Here is an 18,851-nt window from a genome sequence, read left to right as displayed (position 1 = left end):
TGTGTGAGTGTTATGACCCTGTCTTTCCCTTCTTTACCTGATGGTGGCAGGATAACCATCATCATCGTCATGTGACGTCAATGTTAATTGGATAACGCATGGGTGGAGAGTATAAATGTTTGGCTGAACTGCCCAACAGTACTTCCTCTGGGAGAACCTAGCTCTTCCGAGGAGTCATTTGCTCCCACTTGTTGGTTATTATTCGTCAGGTTTCTTGCCCAATGGATTGTTATTTTCTTTTGTTTATTTAAATCCCTAGACATTGTGTTATATTTCTGAAACAGGTTATTTTATATTGAATAAATAATCTTGCAAGTCAAACAATTAGTTTGTATGCGTGAACCTCTTTATGTGACGGTCGGGAACGAGCTGGCCGTGACAGTGAGTTTGAGTGTGTGTGTGTGTCATGGTACATTGTTGTTAACATGTTCTGTCACAGCACTGAAGTCTCTCACAGGCTCAAATTATAAATTTCTTGTGATTTATTACACAGAAGAATGCTTTATTAGCAGTGACATTCATAATCAGACACAAACTTGACATGTATCTTCATCATCAATCATCATTTGACAAAAGCTGAGAAAAAGACCTCTCCATCATGAACTGCTTAAAATCCTTTTACATAATAAATAGATTCACTGTCCTTCAAATGCTGAGGGCAGAGACTCGTCTGAACAGGAAGTTCACTGCTGCAGGATCTCGTGGTGACGCAGCAGATTAACTGTGCACTTGGGTTAGTTAGTTGGTTTAGGAGCTGAAGAGCAGAGATATCCCCGAACCGTTCATTCAGTCTTGATACATCAGGTGACTCCTCCAGGACTACAATAATAATGAGCTACATCTATCAGAAACAGGAAGTGATGTACTCTGTGCTGATGTAGCAGCTGGTTTCCAGTGCCGTGAGTGATGGGAGTGTGTTTGTGAGGTTAGCTGCTCTCCGGAGGGTCGGTTTGGGGCAGCGCTGGGACAGACGGCGAGGACATCACCACAGTCTCTGCTCCCACTCTGACGGTCGCAGCGGCGGCTTTATGCGAGCAGGCCGAGCAGATGTAGTCTTCATTCTCAGCCATCTCACAGGACACCCCCACACACACCTGATGAAACCACTCGTCACAGCCGCCGTCACACTGGACCCAGTCCACCTGCAGCCAGAGGAGAGTGAACACTGTCAAACACCAGTCACTGCTGTCTCGTTCAGACTCCAGCAGACGGTCACTCACCTTGTCCTTGCACGGCCGCTGGCAGTTCTTGGCGGCGCAGACGGCGTTCTCGTCGTTGGAGTCCTCCGCTCCAGACCAGTCGTACTTGGAGGGAATGTCCAGAATCTTCTGGCTCTTCTTCTCCAGCCCCTCCTTGGGAAACTCAGCCTTGGCCGCCGCCTTCTCCTTCCTCTTGCGCTCTTTCTCCTCTTTAGCGAGACGCTTGGCCAGCTGCTTCAGCTCGCGGGACTTGTCCGGGTTCAGCTTCAGCTTCTTCTTCTTGGGCTTGAGCTCCAGAACCCGCTTCATGTCTTTGGACTTGGACCGTCCCTGCACGCCGCCGCCGGCCAGAAGCAGCTGCTGCTCGGCTCGCTCCAGCTTCCTCTTCCTCTTCTTCTCCATGTCCTTCAGCTTCAGCTTGACGTGTTTGTCCAGCGAAGCGTCCTCAGGCTGCGGGAGCACAGCAGGGTAAAGAGGTCAATGCGTGGACACAAGAAACATGTGCATGCACAGAACCCCATGAGACACAGAGACACATTGAGCTGTGGTGTGATCTCACCTCCATGACCTGCAGGAACTTGTCTTCTGAGGGCGGGTGTGTGGCCTGCAGGATCCTCCAGATGTGCTGCGTCTCGTCCAGAGACACCTCCAGCAGGTCTCCCTCCATCATCAGCTCCTCCAGCTGGGCCTTGGCTGCCGGCGAGAGCTCCAGCACCGGAGGCTCCAGGCTGCGCGGCACCAGCGGTGTCTTCCTGGGCTGCTTGCGTGGCGCCGCCGGATCTGAGGAGGAAACAGAGATCTGGGTACTGGATTCTTCTGGGGTGCTTCACTCTACATGTGTAAGTGTGTAGTGACATCTTACTCTGAGGACAGGACTTCGAGGCAGAGGAGTACGCGTGCTCAGTGCAGAAAGATGACATCGTGGGCCACATGTGACTGACCACCTCCTCCGACTTCACAGGAATCTCCTCGTCACAGAACAAGTACGGCTTCACCTCTCCTGAGTCCTGAGGAGAGAAACACGAGACAGAGAGACTGAAACTGAGAGCAGCAGGGAGACCACATCACATTACCATGATCTTCATCCGATGAGGAGTAAACATCAACTACATGAAAACACTAGCGATGGTTGATCGTGTGTGAAAGGGATTCATCACATACCTTTACGTCATATCCATAAGTCTCTCTGATGTCCTCGTCTGAGTCCGTCTCTTCATCATCATAGTCCATCGAGGGCCGTGGTGACGTGGCCCTGCTGAAGCCGGCCTGCTGGAAGGTCTGGATGTGGCCCTGAGAGTGAAACAGAAGTTAGTCGTGGAGCACTGATATAATCAGACGTGATGGTGTGGGGTCACGTGCCTGCAGGTCGGGGTTGGCGGCTGCCTTCTGCAGCTCAGCGTTGATGATCTTCTCGGTCTTCTCTCGCGCGGCGAGCTCCACCATGCGCTGGCTGAGCACCGAGAGCTTGGCCAGGGCGGAGGAAAGCTCGTCGGTGGCCAGGGCCTGTCGAGCGCGGTCCTGCCAGCCCATGGCTCTCTCGGTCAGACACTGCAGCGCCTCTCCCTCGGGCAGCCGCACCGGCAGCTTCTGCAGCGACACCAGCAGGGACAGGATGGTCTCCAGCCGCGGCCGCCGCGAGCGCTGGCACAGCGGGCACAGGAACTTGCTCTCTTTGCTGCCGGACACCAGCTTCTTCTGTGAGCCAGCTTTGGGCAGCGGCACGCAGGCACCGTGGAACCAGTCCCTGCACAGCTCACACTGCAGCATGAAGCCGCCGGCCGTCTTACGGCACAGACAGAACTTCACCTCCTCGATGCGCTCCACCAGGGCCATCTTGGCCAGGTTAGCGGCGCGGAGCGAGTGGATGGCCTCCAGCTCCTGCCGCTCTCTGGCTTTGAAGGAGGCCACGACGGCGGCTGGGTCACGTGTGTCCTCCACACTGTCCTCCAGGTCACTCAGAGCGTCCAGCTCCAGGCCACGCTCCTTCTCCAGCAGCTCTCTGACACGCTTGCGTTTGCTCTTGCTGGTGCCGTACACGCCGATGTCCACGCGCGGGCTGAGCACCTGCAAGAGTTCAACCGCAGGTGAGTAAAGATGAACATCACAGGTTCAGTCAGCAGCTGATTCTCCTGACCTCACTGGCTGATACGTGTTCTTGTTTTCAGCATAAACTCATGTCATTTTGATTAATTTCTCAGAAAACAAGACTTTTTGTTTCTTAAGCCACTTTGCTTCTTAAGTAAATGCCTCTTGATTTAAGAATGTTTAGCTATTTGTACTGGAAAACAAGACAAAAAATACAGAGAACATCATGTTTAGCAGTATAGAAACCATGTCTGTCATGAAGACATTTATATCCATAAAACTTTTGGTCAAAATTTTGGGCACTAAACCAAATAATTAGTACATCATCTTCTCCTACATATTCCACTAGTGCAGGGGTTCTCAACTCTGGCCCTCGAGGGCCATATTCCTGCAGAGCTCAGCTCCAACCTTGATCAAACTCACCTGCCAGTGATCCTGAAGAGCTTGATGAGCTTGTGCAGGTGTGTTCAAGGGCCAGAGTTGAGACCCCCTGCACTAGTGTGTCATTGTGTGTCACCTGCTGTAAGGTGTGTGTGTGTGTGTCACCTGCAGCAGGGTGTAGGTGGAGTTCTTCTTCAGGAAGGTGCGGGCGGTTCTCTCTCTCCAGGCTCTGGCAGAAGCCACCTGTGACTCCACCTGCGGCAGAGCCTCTAATCTGACCGGGATGGAGCGTCCTCTCCCTAACAGACCCTCCAGCTGCTCCAGGTAGGCGTAGTTACTGCCGTTCTGCTCGTGGAGATCGAGACACAGGTCACATGATGTGCTACAACTGATAAAGCTGAATCAACATGGATGAGATAGTAACAATGATGATCTCTTCCACAGCATTCATGCCCTTGATCTGTATAGAAACCCCTCTGAACTAGCATGAACTAGCGCTGTTCAAACATCATCTCAAAGTGTCACATGACCCTTATTTCTGCATGTCTTGTGTTTACTCTAAACCTCCAGTTCCCTGTGAAACACACGGTCACCTGAATGGCCTCCACTTTGGCCGTCCACTCTTTGGCTTTGTGCAGGGCGTCTCTGAGGGCCAGAACATTGGGCAGGTACGCTGGGATATTCTTGGCCTCCATTACGATGCTTTCCAGCGTCAGTCATACTGAGAAAGAGTTTCTCAACAACCCAAGTACTGTACTATACAGTCCTTCAAGTGTTTCACAACCACACAGGACTCTCTATACACTCATTTGCTTGAGTTTTGTCCAGTAATGAGAGGTCACCTGGCCTGCAGGCAGGCGCGCGCCCGCTCCTCCCAGTGCTCGGACAGCGTCAGCAGCTCCTGCAGCTCGGCCATGGCCTTCTCCACGGCGTGATGGGGCGGCAGGCCCACGCCCGAGTCGATCAGCCGCTTCATCAGCTCCAGCGTGAGGCGCTGCGGCTCCATCAGCGTCAGCCGCACCTCGTCCAGCCAGCGCGCCTGCTGCAGCTCCTGCTTGAGACGGGGCAGCTCCGGCAGCTCCAGCTCCAGCCCCGAGCCCAGCTCCAGCAGCGCCTGCAGCTTCCCGGAGTCTGGAGTCTCGTCGGCCAGCGCCGCCTGCGCCCGCTCGTGGAAGTCCTGCACGCTCTCCAGCAGCTCCTGCGGCGCGGACACACACGAGGGAACACGTCAGACCGTATATCAGACCTCAGACGGCTGCGGAGGCTCGTGGACTCACCTTGACGTGTCGGGCCTGGCTGATGACGCAGGGCAGGCGGTACAGCTGCTCCACAAACACCTTCAGCTCCTCCACCGTCAGCTTGCTGCGTGCTTTCTGTGCGCTGCTCTCGGGACGCTCTCTTCTTAACACACACACACACACAGGGCTGAGTGATGGGACACACACACACACACATATCTCACACTAGTCAGCGTTCGGCAGTGACTGACCTGTGCCTCTGTTTGTGGCTGAGCAGCAGCTGAGCAACAGACGAGCAGGTCTCGGCCTCCTTCACCGTGTCTCTGAGGCTGCGCAGCAGGCTGTTCTCGGGGTACTTCCTGTCCTCTGCGTCCTCCAGCAGCACCTTCAGCTCGATCAGATCTGTGGAAGCACCAGCGACTCGTTTATAACCCACAGATGTGGACTAAAGTGGCAACTCGGTGCCGTGTCTGACCTTTCTTGCTCTTGTTATCAGCCGCCAGCGCCTCCGTGACCCTCTTGGCCCAGGTGTCATAAGACTGCGCACGTGTCTTCACCCCGTAGAGCATGGCGGGAAACTCGTCCTGATCGTACCTGAACCTGCAGCACACGGTAATATAAACTAGGCCTTATAGTTTAGCTTAACCTGCCTGACACGGTAATCAGCTCATCAGGCCTTCACTGAAAGAATTGAGTGATACAGCAATGTGTAAAGGAGTAGTTCACTTCCTGAATGAAAATCCTGTCATCATTTACTCACCCTCCACTTGCGAACACAAAAGAAGATATTCTGAAAAATGTTGGTATCTGAACAGATGATGAACACCATTGCCTTCCATATCAACAAGTGGAGGGTGAGTAAATGATGACGGATGTTTCATTGAGGAAGTGAACTAATCCTGTGAGTGAGCCGGAGCGGCGCAGGTGTGTGGAGAAGAAGAGCAGTCGTACCGCAGGCACTTGTTGCTGGCTGCGCAGCTGCAGAGCTCGGCTGCGTGATGCAGACACACCAGACGCTGTGGGCTGCAGCTGCAGGTGAGCGCCGACAGGAAGCAGGTGGTCTTGCACTTCCAGCACTGCCGCTCGTCATCGGGCACCAGCTCAAACACCTCCTGCTCCGAGCACAGCACCCCCTGCAGGATGGGAGGAGTCACAATCATTTAAGTATATTGGTGAAATACTCCTGCTAGTGAAATGTTGGTGCCATGTGAGGCCTGTGTTCTCTCTCACCATCTCCTGCACGGCTGCTCTCAGTCGGCTCTCCTCCTCGATCATGTGTCCAAGCTCTCGGACCACAGCCGCCGCCAGCTCCACGTCCAGACTCTCCGGATCGGCCGCCATCTTACACACCAGCTCCTCGTGGGAGAAGACGCAGTAGCGCTGCAGACGCCGGTAATGCGCCACACACTGCCTCCCCATGGGCAGCTGCACAACACACACACACACACACACGTCATCACCACATGCTGAAGACCTGCTGCTCAGTTATGTGTTGATTAGGGATGCATCGATCCGATACTCAGGATCGGTATCGGCTCAGATACTGGCATTTTCTGCGGATCGGGTATCGGTCAGACGAGACCGATCCAAATCCGATATTGTGCGTGTAGTATTCTGTGTTATTGTTGAGCCCCACGAAAGGCACAAAAACATTATAAAGCACCAAATGGGGCAGCTGTGGCCTAATGGTTACCAGAAGGTCACAGGTTTGAGTCTCGGTGCTGGCAGGAGTTGTAGGTGGGAGGGAGTGAATGAACAGTGCTTTCTTCCACCCTCAATACCCATGACTGAAGTGCCCTTGAGCAAGGCACTGAACCCCCAGTTGCTCCCCGGGCGCTGGATATATAGCTGCCCACTGCTCCGTGTGTGTGTTCACGGTGTGTTCACTTCTCACTGCTGTGTGTGTGTGTGTGTGTGTGTGTGTGTGTGTGTTCACTGCTCCGGGTGTGTGTTCACCGTGTGTTCACTACTCACTGCTGTGTGTGTGTGTGTGTGTGTGTGTGTGTGGTGTGTTGTGTGTGTGTGTGTGTGTGTGTCACTGCTCCGGGTGTGTGTTCACAGTGTGTTCACTTCTCACTGCTGTGTGTGTGTGTGTGTGTGTGTGTGTCTGTGTGTGTTTACTACTGTGTGTGTGCACTTGGATGGGTTAAATGCAGAGCACCAATTCAGAGTATGGGTTACCACACTTGACAAATGTCACGACTTTCACTTTCACTAAAACATTTTAGTGCACATATTTCAAGTGTTCTGAAGCTGTTCCATCGTTCGATGTGAGGTACAGATTAATATTGAAGCCATTAAATTCAGTTCACATAAACTCTTCTTTCTGCTGCGGCTGTCTGTCATCCTCCATTCAGCAATCAAACTGTGTGTCTCGTTCGGTTACTACCATCAAAACCATCAAACTCTCTCCAAGAGCGCACAGTAACTGAGGTTTAAAACTGTTCAAAGAAAAGGCTCATTAAACTAACACACAGATTTAATACACTACGTATCCATATCTCTTCCCTTTGTACTAGTGATGTCTGGTTCACGAATGAATCGTTTGATTTAACCGGTTCTTCTTAGTGAACCAGTTCACAAAATCAGACTGATTCGTTTGAACCGGTTGGCGTCTCCAGTAAGCATTAATCCACAAATGACTGAAGTTATTTACCTTTTTAACGTGGCTAACACTCCCTCTGAGTCTAAATAAACCACTATCCCGGAGTAATTCTTTTACTCACACAGTACACTGACTGAACTGCTGTGAAGAGAGAACTGAAGATGAACTCGAGCAGAGCAGCTTGTGTGTATTAACTGCTTGTTCTATATGGACACACTGTGACTCCATTCTGATCCAAGCACATAAATAAGAGCACGGGATGTGCATAAGCACTCTGTGACGCTCTATACTGGTGCCTTTAGTATTATAATACTTTTCTGCACAATCAAAGATTATTAATAGTCTTTCTTGTTCTGTTCTATCTATCATATGTTGCTCCCTTTATTACTGTGCTATATATTTAAAATAAACATCTTTTATATTTCTATATAAATGCATATACTTGTATTTTCATGAATGTATTTTACAACAATGCAAAGAGCAATGTGTAACATTTTACCAGATTTTAGACATATTCACTTTTATATGTAAATAAAATATTTCACTAGATTTTATAAAATTATTGTGCAACCGTGATTTTTCTAGAATCTAGAGTATATTTGCTGCTGAATTATCCACTAACCTAGTTTATAATAGTATTGTTGTCATAGATTATGATTATATATTTTTTGTCTATATGTAGTAGATTGTGTTTAACACACAAAAGAGTGATGATCAGGTCAACACAGAGAAGTATAGAAATTCTACATTGATTTAAAAAAAAAAAAAAAACTGTGCTGCTATCGGATTGGATCGGTCTCAGCAGATACTCAGCATTTATGGTATCAGATCGGTTCTGAAAAAATGGTATCGTTGCATCCCTAGTGTTGATTAGGCATGGGCCGATTACCGGTTTCAAGGTATTTGAAAATGTCACGGTTTCAAAACCACTAATATTTTCCATGATAGCGTTCCTGCGGTATGCGCTGTTCTCCATGTCTCCTCAGAGACTGAAAGAGCAGGAATCCCTCAGAGAGTAACACTGACCCTTCCTCCTCCTCCTGCTGGTGTGAGCGAGCGGTCAGTCACGTGTGTGTGGGCCCGCCAGCTCGACACGGTACACTTCACATTCAGCGCTCCTTTCAGTCTCGCGCACAGCCGCGTCCGCACAGCTTTCAAAAGTATCCTCAACCGTAGATGAGCGCGGACGGATGAGCTCGACACATGCGCAGTACCACGGGGTGCACGGCTGTCCACGAGCCCTCTTGATGACGAAAATAACGTAATGCCAACGGTGCGCGGACGGCCGAAATATACTTTGGCCTTTACGCAATCGGCAACCAGCCATTTTTTGCCTTATTGCAACTGCTCTATTGCACAAACTGCGTCATTATCCAAAATGAAAATAAAATATGAAGTCTGTTAACAGCCGTTAACACAGACCAGAGACGCTGAAGATGGACACACAGAGAAAATACTGCAGCAGGCAGATCACTCACTGTTCATGATGCACAAACTATTTGGAAGAAAATCCTCAGTACTGATTTGGGGGTTTATATGAATGTGTTTCTGAGGAGAGCTGACTGTCTTCTGAAAAGTTTACGTGGTATAATTTCACAAAGCTTGACAGAACATTCTGTTTTTGCTTAAAATTGGGTTATTATTAAATCAAATTATGTGTATGATTACTATTATATAAATAAACGATATGAAATGATATAAATTATTGTATATAAAAAATATAATAAAAAAAAAAAAAAACTAAAAACACATATATATTAAAAAAAAATATCACACCCTATATTTTCTTCTTATTAAAAAAAAAATAAAAAAAAAAAAAAATAAATTCTACTGTTTCTAATATTCTGTATGTTTCTCAAAAACAAAATATATTTTGTCCAACGGGAAATTATTATTATTTTTTTTTTACCCAGTCATTTAAAAACAACACATTTCAGATTTGTAACAACAATACGGTGAAACCGTGGTATTTTTGCTTAAGGTTATCATACCGTCAAAATCTCAGACCGGCCCATGCCTAGTGTTGATTCACAGTGGCTCTAGAGGACGTACCCAGTCTGCAGTGCAGAAGTTGACTGCCTCAGAAAAGTTGTAGCCTTGATTGAAGCCGCTGTGATAGGCTCTTGGGAAGGTGACGACAAACTCTCCCGCGCACTGATTGGTCCGGTACACCTGTAATATAATGAGGCCTGTCAGTGACTGCTGAGGAATATCTGTCAGATAACACGTCCTAAAATACTGCTGCCAGTGGTAAAATCATTTTTTTTTTTAATTTCTTTAGCAAGTGTGAAGCTGGTTTTGCCGGTGAGCAGCAGAATACAGGGCAGATGAAGAGGAGGCCGGTACCGGGACGCCGTGCTCCATGAGGAGGTTGGGGTTCATCAGGGTGACCAGCTGGTGCAGGAGGTCCGGCTGAGAGTCGAAGAGCTCCGGAGCCACTTTCTTCATGACGGACTCCAGCTGCTCGGCGGCGTGTGCTGGAACACCGTACCAGGTCTTGGGCTCGCCCCTGATCAACAGACACACACGTCACTCGTCTCTGCTGCGCTTCCACACGCTGAACATCAGCACACGCAGGACTCACCAGTGCAGGTAGTTGATGGAGTAGCTCCAGTGGTCCTCGATGTGCCAGCAGAAGGACGAGAAGCACATGCCCACGTACAGCCAGGGCACCTTCATGCCGCTGATGTCTGCGCTGATGTGCGTCAGCACCGACTGCTCCAGCACCGGCATGTTGTTCAGGTTCCAGCCCGAGTTTGCGTACTCCTGCCCACACCACACCACCAGAGAAATCAACACTCTCATGAGAACCAGGAAGACCTGTCTATGGTGTATGTGTGTATAAATATGTAGAAAATGAAATTTCTTCATGCACTAGTATGAGATGCAGTCGTATGAAATGGAGCATCTTACGTCCTCGTCGCCGATGAGTTTTCTCTTGCCGTCTCGCACTGGGAATCCACTGCCCATGTCCTTGGAGCTGATATCGGCACCGTACTCCACGATCACGTCCTCCTCGATGCTGCTGACCAGACGCCAGAACTCCTTCTCCACCAGCTCCGTGGGCACCATCTGACACACACACACACACACAGCATGTTTACAAGTGTTAGCGCTGCACTCTGAACCCAGAACCAGGGCTGTGCAATTAATCAAAAAAACGATTCGATTTCGATTTCGTCCTCCAACAATTATGAAAATCCAATAATCAAGATAAAACGATTATTGTGCCCCATTCTGCCCCCTTTCCAGCTCTGCGCTTTCGTTCCTCCATAAAAGCCCAATTTCCCGTGCAAATCAGTAAAATCATGTAACATGACATTTGCAAAATGGGACGTGCTTGACTGCTTGATTTATCGAAGTATATTTATTCATGTTTTTAAAAAGCGTGAAAGAGAACTTGCACTGCTCCTCAGGAAGAGATGCGCTCAGAGACACAACAGAACATGGATATTTAAAGTCATCTTTTAGCTCAAGGTGCACACCTAATCGGTCAGGTACATGCAAAAATGCTGCGCTTAGTGATTATTCATGTATACCTTCGTCTGTCATGTAATAATGAACATTAAGAGTTGAGAATGAAAATATGTATGTAACAGTAATTTGGATCTGTGCGGCTCTTAAAGTGACAGCGGGCTATATTTTGATTTATTAATTTCTGCAGTAGGCTGTACCACGCTACATGAACCTTTTCATATAAACTGCAATAAATACAAAACTTAAGCCAAAGTTAAACTGAAATGAGACATTAATAATAAATGGAATAGTGAATAAATGAAATAATCATACTGCTTGGGAGTTGCAAAAAAATAAAAAATAAAAATAAAGCACAGTTTGTTTAATTTGTATCTTTTTATTCTATTGTATTTGTTCTTTTGCTTCCTTTGCTTTTTTATTACTGACAGTTTAATTATTTTCAATAATTTTGAGGACTGGTCTCTCAAAGGACTCATACGTCAGAATGCTGTTCATAGACTTCAGTTCAGCATTCAACACAATCATCCCTCAACAGCTCATTCACAAACTGCTCCAGCTGGGGCTCAACACTTCGCTGTGCAACTGGCTGTTGGACTTTCTGACTGGAAGACCTCAGGCAGTACGTGTCGGAAGCAACACATCCAGCACCATCACACTGAACACTGGAGCCCCCCAAGGATATGTGCTGAGCCCCCTCCTCTTCACTCTGCTGACCCACGACTGCACATCCTCACACAACTTCAACCTCTTTATTAAGTTTGCGGATGACACGACTGTGGTGGGTTTCATTAGCAACAGAGATGAGACAAACTACAGGAGCGAGGTGAGCCGCCTGGACGGGTGGTGCAGTGACAACAATCTCTCTCTGAACGTGGAGAAGACGAAGGAGATTGTTGTTGACTTCAGGAGAGCGCACACTCAGCATGTTCCTCTGACCATCAACGGTGCGACTGTGGAGAGAGTGAGCAGCACCAAGTTCCTGGGTGTGCACATCACAGAGGACCTCTCCTGGACCGACAACACTGCAGCACTGGCCAAGAAATCACAGCAGCGTCTCTACTTCCTCCTCAACCTGAGGAGAGACAGAGGCCCACCCCCCATCATGTACACCTTCTACAGAGGCACCATCGAGAGCATTCTGACCAGCTGCATCACTGTGTGGTATGGGGCCTGCAACGCGTCCTGCCGGGAGACTCTGCAACGCATAGTGCGAGCAGCTGAGAAGATCATTGGTGTCTCTCTCCCCTCCCTCCAGGACATTTACGGAACCCGTCTCACTCGAAAAGCCCTCTGCATTGCAGGTGATCCCACTCACCCGTCACACAGCTTCTTCAGTCTGCTGCCATCAGGGAGGAGACTGCGGAGTCTCCAGGCCAGGACCAGCAGACTGAAGGACAGCTTCATTCATCAGGCTGTCAGGAAGCTGAACTCGCTCCCGAACTTGCCCCCCCATCCCTCTTCTGCCCCAGGCACCACTCAACTATGACCCCCCCCCCCCCAGATCCCACATCCCCAGGTCCTTCCACCCCCCCCTCCCTCTAACATACGAATGTCATGCACCAGTCACTTTGTGCAGCATTGGTCTGCTCACTACCTCATTCCCATGGAACTGACATCATTCTACCCCCTCATCAGTCAGTTTAAATAAAATAACTGCTCTTGAGCCCTTTGTCACTTTAATCAGACTGAATAAGCTAATTTTTTTTTTTTTTTATGCACTAAAAATCTTTTTATCTGCACTGTTTGTTCACTGGTTTGCACTCTATCTGCCATGTGCCTTGCGCTGCTTTTATTTAACCATATTTTCATTCCCTTTTTTTTATTATGTCTTTTTTTACATTCCCTTATTGTATAGTTTTATCTTATATTTTATATTTGATCTAGATTTTTAGGCTCTACTGTTAGTGTTATCTGTATGCACCGGGGTCTGAGAGTAACGCAATTTCGATTCTCTGTATGTATGTACTGTACATGTGGAAGAATTGACAATAAAGCAGACTTGACTTGACTTGACTATAATCTTCCGCTAGTCTCTATAATGTAGATACCATGGCAAGTCAAGTCAAGTCTGCTTTATTGTCAATTCTTCCACATGTACAGTACATACATACAGAGAATTGAAATTGCGTTACTCTCAGACCCCCGGTGCATACAGATAACACTAACAGTACAACATTAATTACAGATAATAAAATATAAAGTACAACTATACAAATAGGTCATGTAAAAAGAAAGATAAGTAAAGCAGCACAAGGTAGATTGCAAACCAGTGAAGTAAACAGTGCAGATATAATGATTCTAGCAACCTTATTTACAGGAAATACATATTTGATATGTATCACTACCTTTAAATAAACCACTCATATAAAGTTTTGGTCATATGGCCCCCACATGATCGTGTTAAATAATCGTGATTACAATATTGACCAAAATAATCGTGATTAAGATTTTTGCCATAATCGAGCAGCCCTACCCAGAACTCTGCTATAAATGTTGAAGACTGTGCAGACAGTCTTTAACGACACTTACGTGAACCGGCATGTTGAAGAAATCAGACTTGAAGTGGTCGGCCATCTCGCCGAAGCTCTGGAGCGTGTACTCGCGCACGGCCTGCTTGAAGCCGAACGCCTCCCGAGGCTTGCTGCACTCCTGTGTAACGGACGGCAGGAGATCAGTATATCACAGAGAAGCTTTCGATACAGCATGTGTGTGTGTGTGTGTTGAGCTGTGAGGGCGGCTGTACCTCTGCCACACACTTGGGGCAGCGCCAGTCTCCTTTGGGCACGTCCTGCAGCGGCGGCATCAGGCAGAAGGTGTGGTAGCTGTCATCACAGCCGTCACACAGCAGGAGGCGGTCCTCCTCGTCGCCCCGCCCACACGCCATGCACATGTACACGTCGATCTGTCAGTCACACACACACAGAGTCCACTACTAGTGATTAAACAATCAAAGAGTGTTTTAGATCTAAAACACACAGAACAGACATGTCTTCCCTGGTGAAATTTGTTTGCACACTCATTTTGTACTAAGTATATGGAAAATCCATCTTTAATACTTCTTAAGATAATCTTAAGAACATCTAAGACCTGACAAATTTGACAAGTGAGCAGACTGTATCTGTATGATCAAAAACTGGATCTCGGCTGCATGATTGTTCATATCCTTGCACAATGTAATTTTATTATCCAGCGGTAATCTGCTAAATGTGACTATAAAGCATGAATATATTATATTATCATGATTTTCTGTAAAGCTACTTTGAAATGAGCGTTTGGAAAAAAGCGTTGTAAAATTTACTGGACTGAGTCTTAGAGAGGTGGTGAATGAAGAGCTGCTTCACGAGTCTCCGCTGACTGAGAGCGTACCTTCCCAAACGGACGAGGCTTTTATACTTGTCTCGTTCGCTGTTGTACTATTCTTTTTAACGACAGGGGGCGACGAGGATTAACTGTCCTCTAAAACCGTCGGGAATCACCGGTGAGAAGAACTCATTTTGTGACAAATGAGTTGATGAATTAATAATTTCATGTACAAACTTAAAACAATCTTTAAACTATTGGCTTTATTTCTTATCAAACACAAGAACAATTTAAAGGTGCCATAGAATGCACTGATATAATATTTTAAATTGTTCTCTGTTGTCCCCAGAGTGTGTATGTGAAGTGTTATCTCAAAATACCCCACAGATCATTTTTTATAGCTTGTTGAAATTGCCACTTTTATAATACTTTTTTTAATCATGTGATATTTAGCCCCTAAAATGTGAATTTTACTAGGGGAATCCCACCAAAAACGTGTATTTTACCCCACCGGAATGTGATTTTTACCGAGGGATCCCCCTCAAAACGTGATTGGGCTAGTTTTGAGTAGCAATTGGGCGGGTTTTGTTGTGAAAACCTGGCAACCCTGGCGGAGCTTCAAGAGCTCATGCTCGCGGGCAGACCACCGGTGTTACGGTTTAACTGGTGGAGACCGTGTTACTGACCTCACAGTGCTTCCAAATGCAATTTTTAACTACCACATTCCTATTCACGATCATTCTGGAAGCACGTGAAGGCAGCATTAGTGAAAACTGGCAGAAATGGTAGCTTTAGCAACATTAGCCTTACAGAGAGAAATCTGGAACTGCTCGTGTGGAGAGACATTTTATAAAATAGTTTGATTATAAAACAATGAGTGGGAAGATTTTTACCATTATAGGCTGGTTGTTTTCACACACTGTGGCCACACAACTGTGTTCAAACACCTTATAAAAGTGATTTTTGCATTCTATGGCACCTTTAAGCAAATAGTGTATAATTAGTATCTAAATGAATTCTAATTCAAATTTTTTATTTGTTTTTACTCTTTTTTCATTAGAACATGCTATAAAAGTTATACATCAGAGATAGACAATAGGGGTGTCGACATTAGAAAAAAAAATACAAAGATAGGGAAAAGAAAAAAAACAAAACAAAAAAAACCAAGTAGGTGTTTTTCAGTTTCAAATTTTTTTTAAAATAAGAATATAAGGAAAAAACATATGCTTTGTGAACGTACATATAATTGCATACATATTTCACTCCACTATGTATAATCAGTTAGCAATTATTATGTATTATTCTTAAGGTTGACCTCCATCTTGCCTCAAAAATATTCATCTGAAGTTTAAGGGAATAAGTTATTTTTTCCATTTCGTAAATTTCTCAAATTTTTCAGATCCACTGTTCATATGTGGGTGTGTCAGATATGTAACATTTAGACGTGATACATTTTAGGGCTGCAAAAAATAATATTTGAAGTAGATAACTCAATCTCCTTTCCCTCACGCCTTCAGGTATCACTCCTAGAATAGCCACAGTTGGATCAAAAGGAATATCAGTATAAAATATGTCTCCAAATACTTTACAGATATCTTCCCAGAATGGTTGTATCTTTGGGCAGGACCAAAAGAGATGAGTGAGATTTCCCAATAGGTCACCACACTCCCTCCTCTATCTGTTAGATGATCCTGTTCGCAGCTTTGCTACAATTTGTGGAGTGCAGAAGTACCTTGTAATAACTTTCCATTTAAATTCTCTCAATGTGTTTGAGTTAGTTACTTTATGGGCCTCGGAACATATATCTATCCAATCCTCTGGTGTAATCTCTACCTGCATTTCAGCCTCCCATCGTTTTTTGTATGCAGAACAATTATATGGGTGAAGGGATAGCAATCCTTGATATCATTTAGAAATAAGCCTTTTGTCAATCGTCCCCATCTGTATTTTCATCATTAACTTCTCCATTTCATTTGGATTAATGATATTCTTCCACTCTTTATGTTTTGTAAGAAAATCTCTTTATTTGTAAATATCTGTAAAAATCTGTTTTTGGTAACTTAAATTCTTCTAACAGTTGTTCAAATGATTTGAGATGGTCTTTACTAACAAGCTGATATATAAAATTTAGTCCATAATTTGCCCATTTTTAAAAACCAATATCTATTGCAGATGCTATAACGTTATTTATTGTACTTATACTAGATAAAGGAGCAATGGAATGAGTTATTTTCAATGAAGGTCATATCTTTTTCCATATTTTTAAAGTAACTCGTGGCCACTTACCCCAGCTGAAATCTATGAAAGGGAGTGATACTGACAGAGGCCTTTCTCTGTTTAACCAACGCGTATCCATATTGTCCTTCAACCATGCCTCTATTGGTTTTAGCTGTGCTGCCCAATAATAGCATTTAAGATTTGGAAGACCTACTGCCCCATCAGCCTTGATAAGCTGCAATGTTTTATATTTTATTCTTGGCCTTTGTCCTGCCCATATAATTTCTGAAACCTGCTTCTCCAATTTGACAAATACACTGTTGGGAATTTCTACAGGTAACATATGAAAAAGGTAGAGGAGTCTGGGTTATATATTAATTCGTATACTTTCCATACGGCCTAAGAAAGATAAGGGAGTTTCTGACCATCTTTGTAGGTCCCTATAAATACATCTAATGAGTTTGGGGTAGTTTACTTCATATAAATCCTGCAGTAGAGGAGGAATAATGCCTTCTTTGGGCCATCTGAAACCGCTCTGTTTTATCACTCTTCTAGAATTTTTTTATTTGTAATATCTAATGCCTCAGTTTTGTCCATGTTTACTCTATAGCCCGAACAACGTCTGAAGTTTGAAATAAGTTCTTTGAGTTGGGGTTTTGTTGATTGGGGTTTGGACAAATATAGTAGGACATCATCCGCATATAGCGGAATTTTATGCTATTCTTCACCTATGTTGATACCTTTTCAAGTTCAAGTTGAGCTTTATTGTCATTCTGCTACATGTGTGGACGTACAGTAGAATGAAATGTCGTGCCTCACAGGCCCACGGTGCTACATAAATACAACCATACACAACTAACCTACTGACAGAAAAAAATAAACAAAACAAAACAAATATAAAATTTTTACTAACAAAAAAACTGAAAAGGAAACAACTGAAAAGGAAAAATGCATAGACTGTATGAATGCTTCACATAATACTGTACATGTGCAGAGAGAAACATCGTAAGTCAAGCAGCTGGCTGGGGAACAGTGCAAGATGATTTGTAGTGCACGAGCATGTAAACACATATTACTGAGTCTTTTGTGTGATTATGTACACACAGCAGTGTGTGTGAAAAGTGTCTAGTGCGCATAGAGGAGAATTGCACAAGAAGAAGAAAAGAAGAAAAAAAGGAGATTTCAGACAGTTTTTCTGTGATGTGGTAAGGTTGGGGCATGTTTAGGGGTGGAGGAGAAGGGGAGATGGTCCATGTTTCAGGAGGTAGGGGGCTTGTGTGGGGTTTCAGAGGAGAGCGGGGTGATTAGAGTTCAGGGCTCTCACAGCTTGGGGGAAAAAGCTGTTGAGCAGTCTGGCAGAGCGGGCTCTGATGCTCCGGTACCGTCTTCCTGATGCCTTCATAACCATACTTTCTCTTATAAGCTGGGCAAGGGGTTCTATACTTATAGCAAATAGTAATGGGGATAGAGCACAGCCTAGTCTACAACCTCGCTCCAACCCAAAAACCCTTGATTTATGTCTGTTAAGTCTAGTTGAGGCTTGTGGATTGGAGCACAAGGTAGGTACCCATTTAAGAAAAGTAGGTCCAAAATTAAATTTCTGCATAGTATGAAACAGAAATTGCCAGGACACCCTATCAAATGCTTTATATGCATCTAATAACACAATAACACCCTCTTACCAATCCATTAATAAATAATTAAATAAAATTAATAATCATCTTATATACGTATATATAGCATCCTTAAATGCCTTATAGAATTCATTTGAAAAACGTCCGGACCTGGAGTCTTATTATTTTTAAGTCTCTGAATTATCTCCAAAATCTCTTCTTCTGTAATGGGTTTATCTAACTCTGATCTCATAGATTCTCTTAATTGTGGTAACTGCATACTATCCAAAAAGCATTTTATTTCCTGATCATCTGTACATGTATCAGTATTTTTATACAGGGACTTATAGAAATCAGCAAACTTTTCAGCAATCTCTTTGGGTTTTGTGAGGACAGTAGATGAATTCTTAGATTTTAGCTTTGATACTATGTTTGTGGATTGTTGTTCTTTTAGATGGAGAGCAAACAGTCTGCTCGCTCCGTTACCATATTCATAGTATTTTTGTTTAACAAATCTTAGCCTACCTTCCATTACATTGGAAATTAATGTATTTAATTCTCTAAGTGCTACAGTCAATTCTGTTAGTAATACAGGGGTTGGAGTCCGTTTATGTTGTTGTTCCAATTTCCTAATAGTATTTTCTAATTGTTGCTGCTTATGTTCCCTTTCCTTTTTTTTCTCACTGACAAAAGCAATTATGTGTCCTTGTAAATAAGCTTTAGCACAGTCCCACAA

General features: G+C 45.2%; 1 protein-coding gene across 1 annotated transcript in view; it reads right to left on the bottom strand.

Moving 5' to 3' along the window:
- Positions 1 to 469: 469 nt before the first annotated feature.
- The window catches only part of LOC109064318 (lysine-specific demethylase 5A-like), a 28,451-nt gene continuing 10,069 nt past the window's right edge, over positions 470 to 18,851 (bottom strand). The window contains 20 exon segments of the mRNA XM_042753876.1: positions 470 to 1,142; positions 1,221 to 1,649; positions 1,759 to 1,979; positions 2,062 to 2,206; positions 2,361 to 2,489; positions 2,559 to 3,263; positions 3,831 to 4,010; positions 4,259 to 4,400; positions 4,508 to 4,863; positions 4,943 to 5,063; positions 5,155 to 5,305; positions 5,379 to 5,503; positions 5,855 to 6,036; positions 6,134 to 6,328; positions 9,561 to 9,680; positions 9,855 to 10,017; positions 10,093 to 10,274; positions 10,422 to 10,580; positions 13,515 to 13,634; positions 13,729 to 13,887. Of these exon segments, the coding sequence (XP_042609810.1) occupies positions 927 to 1,142; positions 1,221 to 1,649; positions 1,759 to 1,979; positions 2,062 to 2,206; positions 2,361 to 2,489; positions 2,559 to 3,263; positions 3,831 to 4,010; positions 4,259 to 4,400; positions 4,508 to 4,863; positions 4,943 to 5,063; positions 5,155 to 5,305; positions 5,379 to 5,503; positions 5,855 to 6,036; positions 6,134 to 6,328; positions 9,561 to 9,680; positions 9,855 to 10,017; positions 10,093 to 10,274; positions 10,422 to 10,580; positions 13,515 to 13,634; positions 13,729 to 13,887 (4,200 nt within the window). The 3' untranslated portion in view covers positions 470 to 926.

Source organism: Cyprinus carpio, unplaced genomic scaffold (assembly GCF_018340385.1).
Source record: "Cyprinus carpio isolate SPL01 unplaced genomic scaffold, ASM1834038v1 S000000169, whole genome shotgun sequence".
Taxonomy (NCBI): domain Eukaryota; kingdom Metazoa; phylum Chordata; class Actinopteri; order Cypriniformes; family Cyprinidae; genus Cyprinus; species Cyprinus carpio.
Note: the sequence above shows the minus strand (reverse complement) of the source record. Positions and strands in the feature narration are given on the sequence as shown.